Source organism: Delphinapterus leucas, chromosome 19, assembly GCF_059928025.1.
Source record: "Delphinapterus leucas isolate spDelLeu-1000000601 "Yukka" chromosome 19, BTC_Dleu_Yukka2, whole genome shotgun sequence".
In the NCBI taxonomy this organism is placed as follows: domain Eukaryota; kingdom Metazoa; phylum Chordata; class Mammalia; order Artiodactyla; family Monodontidae; genus Delphinapterus; species Delphinapterus leucas.
Genome location: NC_143147.1, coordinates 47,921,499 through 47,933,480, shown reverse-complemented (window position 1 = coordinate 47,933,480; position 11,982 = coordinate 47,921,499). Strand labels below are relative to the sequence as shown.

Genomic DNA, 11,982 nt, shown 5'->3' with positions numbered 1-11,982 from the left:
CTTTCAATGGTGAATTACCAGCATCACTTTTGGAAATGAAGAAAAGCTACTTCACTGGCAACTCTCATCCTTCACAAAGAAACAAAGGCATGGCCAACAAATTCATTGTCAATAGTTCTGATACCTGGGCTTCATCTTTCTTCCACTTCAAAGGTGGTGGTGAGATACTCCTTTGGAACAATCCCAATGATGCTGTTCAGTTCTCCAACCCACCAGCCATACATGTTATATTCCTGAAAAATGACAAGAGGATGGTTTCAGTTGGAATTTAGTCATGCTTCTGTTAATCTTTGTTAATCTGTTACATGATCACATGGGAGATTCTGTTGGGTGGTTTCTTTGTAGACACTGTCAGTACAACTCATTAACACCCCTGATGGGATTACTAAATTTAAAAGTTATCTAGAAGGAAGAAAAACTGCTTTTCTTTTGCCATCTTTCTGTCTACATTGTAAATTTAGCACATTTGGTGCCATTGCTGAACCTAAAGAGCATGTCTTTTACCAAGCAGAGTGGAACGGCTCCTTTGGGGAAAGTTGGGCACACCCTAAAATGCCAGAGCACTGAAGTATTCAGGGAGTCAGGTCATAGCGCAAATCAATAATATTTACCAAGCACCTTCTATGTGCAAAGTGTTGTTTGAGTTCCCATGAGATGGATGATGAATCAGAACACTGCTTGCTCCCTGGGAGTTTACAGCATAGAGTAATGGGCTTCGGAGTCAGACAGACTGGGATCTTGTCCCCACTTGGTCATTTAGTAACCATGTGACCGGAGGGTCTCCTGGCTTTAACTTCCTCTTCTGTAAGAGTAGGGATAATATCACCCCTCTGTTGTGGGGAATATAAGTGACGCCGCAGACATGAAAACAATTCAAAGTGCCTGATACATAGTAGGTACTCTAAACATTAGATTCCTCCCCTGGAAGAGGTCAGAGGTTGACAGGTCCATCAATAATGACAGGCAGGACATAAGAGCCACAGGGAGGGGCAAACAAGAAAGGGAATGAGAGGGTTTAAAAGAAGGGTTTGAGAGTGGAGCTCACAGGGTTGAGAACGGAGCTCCTTGAATACAGAAGAGCTTCTCAAAAGCACAGCAGACGTTGAACATTATAGGACTATTCCTGAGAGCACTAGAACATGTTTTCCTTCTTTTGAAGGAAGTGAAATTTAGGAATACATGGAAAATATACGTATTCCAGTTCAACTGGATTTGGGTACCATGGAGCCAACTGTCTGCCTTTTGCCCACCTGGCTGCTGAGTTCTAGGAAAAAAAGAAAACCAGGTTGCTGACACACTAAAATTCTGGGTCAACTGGTTATCTTTTTGTTTCTTTTTGTTAGTGTACCTCCCCTCCTCTAACTCTGCCTCTCCCCTTCCTCTCAGCAGCTGACCTCTTTTCCACCTTCAAAGAGAAAAGAGAAGCCATCAGATCTGTCAGCCACCCAAACAGGAACTTACCTAATGTGCACTTGTAACCCTTCTGCTTTTGTTCTTAGAGACCAGGTTCTAAGAAGTCTGACCTCTGCCTCTAACGTAAATGGCTCCTTATGTCAGCACTGAAGTGTGTTCAAGTTTCTTTTGTCTTTGAAAATAATTATTTAGTCCCTAATGCATGTCTGCTTCCCATTTCGACTAGTCTATGCTGCCAATTCACAAATTTATTGAAAGAATTTATTTCACTTACTGCCCCAACTTCTTGCTTTCTATCCACTCTTCGAGCCACTCTCATGAGGCTTCAACCTCCGTCATTCCACTTACGCTTCCTATAACCTCCTTATTGCTCAAATTCTATGAGCACTTTTCAATCCTTAATTTACTTGATCTCTCGGCATTGCTGGCACTATGGACCTTTCTTGAGGCATTTTCTTCTCTTAATTTCTATAATTATACTCTCCTGGATTCCATCCTACCTCCCTCTCTGGTTGCTTCTTTTCATTCTCCCCATCTTCCTCTATCCCTCCTTTTAATGTGGTTTTCCAGGGTTTCTGTCCTGGCCTTCTTCTGACTTGATGCACTTTTCTTGAGCAATCTTATACACCTCTGTGGTTTAGCCACCATGCCTGTATAAATGACTCACAACCATAGCTCCAGCCCAGATCTCTAAGGGTTGGATCCCAATACCCAAGTGCAAGTCCATCAAGCTTCTCAAACTCGCTGTGTCCTAAATTTAACCATCATCTTGCCTCTTTATCCATTCCCATTCACAGAGTATCTTGACCACCTGTGTTCTGTGTCTCAGTGAGTGATACCGCTATGCACTCAGTTACTCAAGCCAGAAACCCAAGAGTCATTCCCAATTTCACCCTCCTCTTCCAATCAGTCCTTGAGTTCTGTCAATTCTCTATCCAAAATGTTACTGGAATCCATCCAGTTCTCTCCATTCCCATTGGCAATAGCCTAGAGTCATGTCACTGTCACCTCTCCTGAGGACTACAGAAACAACCTCCAAATTGGTTTCTGTGTCTCCATTCTTGTTCTCCTCCAATCTGCTTTTCATTCTGCAGCCAGAATCTTTCTAAAAGGCACATTGATAATATCACGGCTCTGCTCGAAACCTTAGTGAGTTCCTACTGCCTACTGTCAACTTCTTAAAAAGGTGGACAAAGCCCTGCATGACCTAGTTCCACTCACTGCCCAGCATTGTCATTTATCCCCTAAATCTAGTCGACCCTTAGTAAAACAGAACTTGTCTTTGCTACTCCCATGGGCCTCAGGGTCTCTCACCATGGAGCCTTTCCTCTGCCTGTTTAGCCTCTACTTCCCTCCTCCCTTCCATAGGGCTGACTCCTAAGCAGCCTTCAGATTTCAATTCCTGAGTCTCTGTGGCCTCTCCAGAAGCCTCTCCTCGCCACTCTCTAAGTGAGGGCCCCAGCTCTGTGGTCCACAGCGCCTGTGCCCTGTGCCTCCCTGGAAATGAATCATCACGCTGCCTTGTATCTGATGGCCTTTGTCTCACTGCCAATCACTGGGTGGAAAGTTCTGTGGGAGATGGGACCTTGTTGGTTTTGTTTGCTCTTGTATTCCCAGCAGTCAGCATGGTGCTTGGCACAGAATGGGGCCCAAAAAAACTTTGTTAAATGAGGTTACAAAGAAATGAAGGGAACAGTGGGGATTTATACTCTCAGTTGAGCAGATTTAGTTACAACAAACTCCAAGATATTTCCTGGTGATTGAAATGGTTGTGGCAGGAAGAGAGCAATTGCCTTTGGAGACAGTTTCTCCAAATGGCTCCCTAAATACCATGAAGAGCATCTCAGATGCCATAAGAAGTGAGACTACTGAGCTTATCCTAAAAGGAACAGGGAATTACCTTTTAAAAATCTGTCATAAATAAATGAATGTGTCCACTCCCCTCCCCCTACAGCACCTTCTCACTCCCACAGCACCTTCTCATTGCCCCCCTCCCCCAGGAGGGAGGCCAGCTTCCCCCTACAGTCTGCACCGCTGTGTGGGAGAGTACCCAGAATTCCTCAGCCTATGCCTGTCAGGACATTTTATTTTATTGTTTTATTATTATTATTTTTTGGCCGTGCCACAAGGCTTGCAGGATCTTAGTTCCCTGACCTGGGATAGAACCCAGGGCTGGCAGTGGAAGTGCCAAGTCCTAACCGCTGGACCGCTAGGGAATTCCCACGGCAGGACATTTTAAAGCTCCTCTTGGTACGAGTTATGTTACTGTCCATTTCCCAACACCGAAGTCAGGGTAGTTTCTGCCTTAAGTTTTCTTGTAGGGTTGCCTTGCATTAGTACGTCGCTGCAGTGGCCATGTCGACAGGGCCTTGCTGTGCGGGGGAAACGCATACTCTATCTTAAAAACTCTAGCTTCAGCTCTTCTGCTATCTCACTGGCAGAGGGTGGGCACCATGTTGTCTGACAGTCTTTTGATAAAAGTCAGCTTGCTTACACATGTGTGAGGTGTGGTCTTCTACTGCCACATGCTGTCATCTTCGTCACCTGAGGGGCTCAGCTACGGCATTCTCTCCCTAGGGACCGTTCAAGACTTCCGACTCTGACGCCCACTTGGCAGCATCCCCCTTCAGCCGTAAGGCCAGGAGTAGGAACAGAGCCTTGGGAAGGTGCTCTCTGCCAACTTGAAGAGGGTGCAAACGGGAAGCAGATGAGGCACAGCAGGACACCTGCAAAGGCCGGCTCCCAGTCAGTGCGCTCTTGTTCGAGGGGAGCACTGACCCTGCCGACCGCAGATGTGGCATTCTCACCACAGAGGTGGGAACTGGGGTGCGTGCAATCAACTCTCTGCCCTTCAAAACAAAAGAGCAAGCAGAAGTGTAAGGAGGATGGCACAGTCTCAGAGACCATATGCATCCTGCTATGGTAGCCTAGGAGCTTAATCAAAGCACCTACAGGTCTTGGGATCTGTCTTCCAGATTTCATCCCTTGGCTGGATACCCGAAAAAGGCTACAGGGCTGAGATGTTTAAAGCGTGAATGGAATATTTCTAGCCTTTTCTTCTTCTATCACTACCCCACCATGCATTGCTCCAGCCCAGTCTGAACACCACGAGGTACGTTAAAATAATTTCTACTTTGATGAATTGCTGGGGAGTCCACAATTGCTCATAATCAAAGGGAGAAAAATGCAAATGAGATCCGGCGGAGAACTATCACCACCAAACGTTTATTTCACTGCGCAGCGCCAAAAAGAATTAAAACAACATTAAACTCACAGCAATCATGCTTAAGCCCTCGTTTCCAAGTGCCAAATTGCACCACTCTGGATCATACAGATATTCGTTAATTATGCTAATTTTTATTAAACTATTAAAATGGAGAGAGTACTGGCTCAGCCAGGCAGACCCCAGCTCTGAATGAACTCTGCTCTTGTCTAGAGGTGCTAATTTACTGCATTTTTATTAAGTTGCTGATTCTTGGATTTTAGTTTTGGGATGGCAGAGAGAACTGAATTCCTGGTATCAACATTTTCAATAAAGTTTGACTTCTTTTTGCCCAGATGTTTGGAAGGACTGACTGGAAAAATGCCTGAGACAGTCCCAGGAGACCTGAAATCCTCAATGCGGAAGTGTTTCTACCTTCAAGGTGGGGATGCACACCTACAAGTGACAATGTTAGGGTATCAGAATTATACAGGCTCCCCACTCCGTAACTCTCTATTCTATACACTGTGTGTGGTAGAGCTAAGATGTTGATTATACAAACTGGTTAAGTGAAGATGATTTGGATAAGAATATAAAAAGCTATTTAAAAAAAACCCAAACCCTTTACATCAGTGCTTGCTTCTTGCCACAAAATCTTTTAAGAAGACTTACACTCAAAAATAGTATAATGTGTGGCTTGTTCTCGTCATAAATATTTCTAGGCTTGATCAAACATCTGTTTTCCTCAACATCAACCCTGCCCCACCTCCTTGAACCCCTCAGATGAAGGAGTCTTAAAAAACGAAGGTTGGCTATTTGGACTCCGTTATCTGGTTGGAGAAGCTATTGGCCTGGATGAGCAGAGTATTGAGGGAATCTGAAATAGGCATAGCGCTCACCATCAGCAACAATCAAAAGTGTTTATGGGGGCTTGCACACTGCCATAAAAGGATTTGTGCTGCTAATCTCCATCAACAAGGAAAAGAAACCCCTACCAAACGTGCCATAAAAAGAACAGCAAATTCTATAAACAAAAAGCAGTATGGCCACCAACCACGGGCTCGCCGCACAGCTTGACTCTGCCTCCAGTGGTTTCCTATTGCTGTTTATGGCTTCAAGACTATCATGGCCCTTCTCAGTGCTCCTCCTGTCACAGGGCCCTGAGTCCCTGTGTGGCTGCAAATACCCTGTCAGTAGGTGTCAGGGGATATCAGGGGGAAAACCAGCAGGCGCCTATCATAAGCCTTAAAAGAGATTAAATACCCTTACTCCATGATTGCTACATATTAATTTCTCTCCTCCCTGCTGGTTCCTATTTGTTTAAGCTCTTCCATGGCTCCCCTGGAGTAGCACAGACATGACCTGGAATGACCATCCAGTCTTGGGCTGAGAATTCAATTTCTAGGCTCAGTGAATCCTAGGCTTTTCCAACAAAAGGAAACCACCATCCTCTAGGGTACAGATTCTTAAACTGGAGTCTCTGACCCATGGCCTCTCTGTGGATGCATGTGAAGGGATCTTTGAACTCCTTAAAACTGGTGTAAAATTTGTGTGCATGTGTACATGTGTTTTATCCCTGGGGTGAGGCCCAGACCTCTCATCAGATTCTCAAAGGGTTTATGAACCCTCCCTCTACAGTTGACCAACCAGCACTTTAGGGGGAAAGTACAATGATCTTTATGGCCTGTATCTGCTCTTTGGCCCAGTGTGGGCATCTCACCCCTACCCCCACTTTTAAAAAACAGTGGAAGGAAATCAAGAATCCTGCCATTCTGGGTTTCCAAGGCTTCAGCCTTCCAGCTGCCAAGTCTATTCCTTCTTCAAAGGCTGACCAAGCTTGCTTATCCCTTCTTAAGGCCATCTCTTTTTTTTTTTTTTTTTTGTGGTACGCGGGCCTCTCACTATAGTGGCCTCTCCCGTGGTGGAGCACAGGCTCCGGACACGCAGGCTCAGCGGCCATGGCTCACGGGCCCAGCCGCTCCGCGGCATGTGGGATCTTCCCGGACCGGGGCATGAACCTGTGTCCCCTGCATCGGCAGGCGGACTCTCAACCACTGCACCACCAGGGAAGCCCTAAGGCCATCTCTTTAACTGTGACTTAAAAGTTGTGGTGTCTTCTTATAGCTTCCATTCAAATCCACATGATGGCTTTTGGAGCAAACTGCTTGACACTGCTGGTTCCCCTGAGAATGTTCCTAATGGAAATGTTCTCTTTTCACATTGAATTGGGCTTCGATAAGCCTCTGTGGAACAAGATTCACAGAAAATGTCTCATACTTTTATTCTTTAAACCATCAAAGTTCACTATTTCAGTGCTTGTAAACAAGAGACTACCTCTTCAAGGGAACAATCAATCAGCCCCTAACATGAAAGATCAATAAATGCTTCACGTATGTATGGGAAAGGCCAATCAATCACAGAATTATTGGTTTATGATTGCTTATTTCTCTTATTAGTGCCTGTACATCATACATTATCATTAGTAAAGATGGGAAATTTGAATTCCTAAGCAGAGTAGATTGTAATATTCCAAGCTGAGCCAAAAACATCATATTTTTACTCTGGGTTGGCCTACAATTTCTCTACTGAAATCCAGCTTTGGAAATTTAATGCTTTCTGAGGCTATCGAAAGTGATTAAATAAATTGAGGGCTCTAACTCAGCACCTTTCCAATTGCTGAGAAAAACAATTGTTCACCACAGACAAACAGGTGCCCATTTTTCAGGACAAATGGTTTTAGGAAGAGATTTTACCAAAGGAGAAAGCAAGTGGTCAGTTGGGTCGACAGTGGATTAGTTCTGTTGGAACCTGTGAAAGGATCAGAGCCCAATGCTTGGCTGAAACCTTGGGTAGCTTGGCGGCCTCTCCAGGCTGTTTCACACCGTGTTTTAAGTTCTTGGCAATCATTTTCTCTTTTTTCCATTATTCAGAGTTTTGGTCTATAAATCATAATAAAAATGTATCATTAAATTTGCCTCAATTGAACTAGTTTTATTTATTGCCACGTTTCAGGGAACCTGCTAACCTAGACATTGGTGAGACTGGAGCCGGGGCCAGGGATGGGGGGCTTTGAGTCTAAGAAAGGGGACATTGAAAGGCTGGTGGCCAGCGACAGCAGCTGGGGCGGGGGGAACATGGCAACAACTCCACAAAGCTCACCCCCGGCAAAGAGCTGAGTGTTCTGAGAAGAGGAATTTGTCAGCTAGATGGAGGGTCTGAGAGCCCTGAGTGCAAGGGACTATTCAGCCTCAAGTCTGAACTGATGTCCTGAACTGGGTGTGAGTGGATAATGACCAAGTCAAGGCTAGGGAGGGGTGCAGGACCCGCGCACACACTGGACATTGTTGGTGATGGAAGTGTGGGCAAAATACAGAGTGTGCATGACAGAAAAATCATAAGCTGTGAAGGTAAGAGGGAAGGCGGAACAGGGCTGTATGGAAAAGAGAAATGAGAAACACACAACTTGAACTTTGACTAAAAAGGAGAGGAAGGATAAAGGGAAGGTAAACACTTTGCAGACAGGAGAAAGCAAGGTGCTAAGTGCAGAATTCAGGAACAATAGAGACAGCACCATTTCGGAGCTGATAGAATGGTGATACCATGTGAGACTGGCATATTAATATGTATTCCATAAACTGTGCAGCTCGCAGCTCTGCACCACTCTATTTTGCTCTGACCGCAGTACCAGCCTCAGGCACCACAACACAATTTGGAAACAATGTGACGGAAATGTTTAATCTGCTCGGCCCATCTGTGCTGCGTATTTCTCCAGATCTCCCTGAGAGAGGCGCCTTGAATCTCCACATTGCCTTTAATATTCTCCTAAATCACCTCCCCACTGCACTTCAAGGGCCATTGCTACAATATCACAGGTTCATCTAAAGTGCAGTGGGGGTGGGGTGGGGGGGGGAGGCGCAGGCCAGGATATTTTTTATTTTAAAATAATTTCCAGGGATCGTCTTTTTTGCTTCCTTTAAAAAAAGAAGAAAAGTTATTCTACTGTTGCTGTAAGGTTATTGAGGTTGTTCATTGCAAAACAGGGTAGGATAGAGTGGAATCATTCTCCAAAGAATTATTTTTATTAATCTCGATTCCCTCAATTGGACATGGGAGGGGGTAAGCAGATGCTCCTTCTCTCTTATGTTTTTCTCTTATCCCTGCACCTTGCTATGGTGATGTGTTCATTTGGGGCTGGTGCCTGTCTGCTTTACACTCTCTGCATCAGGTATCACTTTGACCCTGTCCTGCTCCAAACAAAGCCATCTTGTTCAGGACAGGTAAACATTTAGTCCCTGGTCACCATGCCCTCATCAGAAAGGAACACTGTCTATATTATTAATTTTTAGCTTAAAATCTTATATTTTCTCTCTATAAGTACAGATGTTAGCATCAGATTTCCACTGCCTTTCCTCCACTTGATTTTGTCAGATTCAGTGATTTGGGGCTAGAATGTAGGAAGCTGGGGTAGGTTTCAGAGAAAGAGGGGATGACAGATCTTAGACAAATGGAAGAGAGTTGCACATAACCAAGAAAATTAGGATTCCTTTTGCTATGTGAATTAAAGAAATGAATAATTTAATCCGTGAGATTGTTCCGGCGAGGGAAAGGCAACGTCCCAGTTGCGAAGCCTACAGCCTGTCGGTGTGTTACATCATCTGCACACATAGGCGTTTCCATGACAACCGCTTATAGCTTCATTTCCTGGATCCCTCTAGGGGGTGTCACAGCCAGATCCACCTGCTTTTCACCCTACTCTCGGTGGGGTCATGGTAAGGTCGCCAGAATAAATGAACGCGGGTACTAATGATCTGTTTACTGCTGTTTATGCTCTGTGTGTGTCAGGGCACCGCACATTTAGAGAGCTCATTATGGTTGCAATTAGAATGCACCATCGCTAGATATTTAACTCCTTTTTCTTTTAAATTAGCATTTTAATAACATTCTTTGAGCAGAGAAACAAAATGACCATTTTTCACGGACAAACTTCTAGCTGTAGGTGCAACTTCAATGGCAAAGTTGTGAAGGGAAAAAGAGAGAAAAAAAGGCCATTTTTACTACTTTCACCCTCCTTCTTACCAAAAGGATATTTTTATTTGCTTTCTAACACACTCGATTTCCTAAATTTGTTTTGAATCCAATTATATTGGGTGGTTTAAAGTACCGCGCTCTTGTTGGATGGAAATTAGCAGCTACTGAAATTAACTTTCTATGTGACCTGTGAAAGGGGCGAAAATAATTACAAGTGTGTGTAAGAGACCCTTCTCCAAAAGACCTTTGCTGTAGGATCAGACTGTGATCTGATCCTACCATTATCAAATAGCTTTATATAGTAATTGCAAGGGCTATTTTCTTTAAAAAGGTGGTTGCAATTACTGTTTTTGTTTTGTAATTCTTAGGATTATCTTATAGAGGATAAATGATGACAAAACTTGTCATTATAAACAGGATAAATAAGAAGCAGAAATAATGAAAATAATAACACAGCATCATTTGCCGTTTAAAAAGGTGAGATCTTGGGGCATCAAAAAGTAAGACAGAACAGGAAAAATACAAGGTAGAGACCCACTGGGTCAGAATGTTCCAATAGGCACTAATTGCTTTCTAGGAATCAGCGAACACCTTTGCTAGGTGTTTATAGATCCTCTGTTTGTAGAAAGTACAGTGAAAAATAACAATTTGAATGTTTCGATTATCTTTCCCAGTCTGTTCCATTTTCATTATTTATTTCCTATAAATCGGGACCTTGCTGAACATAATTCTGCAGACAAGGAGGTTGATGGGACAGCCAATGTGAACGAGGAGATAGATGGTGGGTGCGTATAAGATAGATGCTATGTGTTTATGAAAAGGAGCAGTATGTCTGCATGTGAACATCCACAAAGTAGAGCAAGCAAGCGTGTAAACTATAATGGGTATTTATAGGTGGAAAAAAAAAGGTACAAGGAAGATTGTATGGGAACAAGCACACTGAGCCTGAAAAGGGTTTGCTTTTTTCCTACCCTCCACGTCCAAGTTCCGCTAAGATGTCCCCTGCTTGCTGTGGCTCCTGTGAAACAAGCCTTTCCATGACAACAGATGGGGGATTTCACAGCCAGAAGACACAGGAGGTCAACAGTTGAAAAGCAAGAGTTAGAAAGAGAGATCTTTATCGACATCAAAACAATCCCCTGAAAGATAGAAGGAGGAAAAATTTAAAGACGTAGCAGGAAAGAAAAAGAGCCTTTATAAAAATGCAGGTTAAAATGTTTAGGCTTTTGTATCAGCCTAGTTGCACCTTAGACTCTGCCATTTCATAAATAAAATACGGATAGCATAGACTATAATCTGGTGATAGCTACCCCAGGACATATCTAGATACACTTCTGTTATTTTAATTAAATACTGCATTATGGTTTGTGACAACTACATAGCTACAGCGTAAATGAATTTGGAATTAAAGTGTTACTTAGGCATCCAGTCATTTTTGTTTCATTCCTCAGATTTACAAAGCAAATAGCTATAAAATCAAGATGTTTGTTCATTTACAGATGGAGCAGGATTGTTGTCGCTGTTCTTTTTCTCCTTAATCCTCCTGCACAAAACGAAGACAGAGCTCAGAGTCTGGCTCCCAACACTCTTAGCTTATGAGACACATCACAAAGAAAAACACATCTTCTTGACTATAATGTGAAATGCTGAATATTAATTGCTGGTATTTCGCTTATCTTTCTAGCTGAGTTCTGTCTTTTAACAGTTATTCTGATGGGCTGCAGTCTTGCACTGCCAGGAGATTTTTCTCCTTTGCTTAATATTTAGAAATGCATTTTATTTTATTTTATTAAAAAAAATCTTAAAGTTCATAATCCTCCTTGGAAGTTTTTAGTATCTGGAACTCTTGCCAAATACAGAATATTAGTGGGAACAGGGAAACCGCCCAAGCTCTTTGCTGAAAAGATGATGCACTTTCTGAATCTAAAAGGAAAAATATTTTTCATTCTAGGAATATTAATATTTCCTTAATGAAACTTGAGAAGGCATTACAGTTTGATATAATCAGTTGGTCAGTTTAAATGTCACTTCACTAGCAAATTATGAGAAAGAATATTCTCGTCTTACAGGCACAGACTTTCACTCAAAATTTATATGTTAAAGTAAAAGGATTTTTGTTCAAATCTGAGGATTTAACTGTATCTTGAATGCGTCATATGTCAAGATGAAAGTTTTTAAATAGTAAGTTTTCTGAAATCATTGTCTATTATTTCTAGTGTGAGAATCAATATTCTTTTTATTAGTCTTAAATACCACAAGTCTGGCAATGTCTGCTAATTCCAGCTTTTCTGTGTTCTAACCAATTATCCCAAGCCCCCTGTAACTAATCCTATAAGCAT

General features: G+C 42.9%; 1 protein-coding gene across 1 annotated transcript in view; it reads right to left on the bottom strand.

Moving 5' to 3' along the window:
• Nucleotides 1–11,982, bottom strand: part of SKAP1 (src kinase associated phosphoprotein 1) — a 275,906-nt gene that overhangs the window by 2,249 nt on the left and 261,675 nt on the right. The window contains exon 12 of the mRNA XM_030762053.2: nucleotides 125–233. Coding sequence (XP_030617913.1) covers nucleotides 132–233 — 102 coding nt within the window. The 3' untranslated portion in view covers nucleotides 125–131. The remainder of the gene's footprint in view (nucleotides 1–124; nucleotides 234–11,982) is intronic.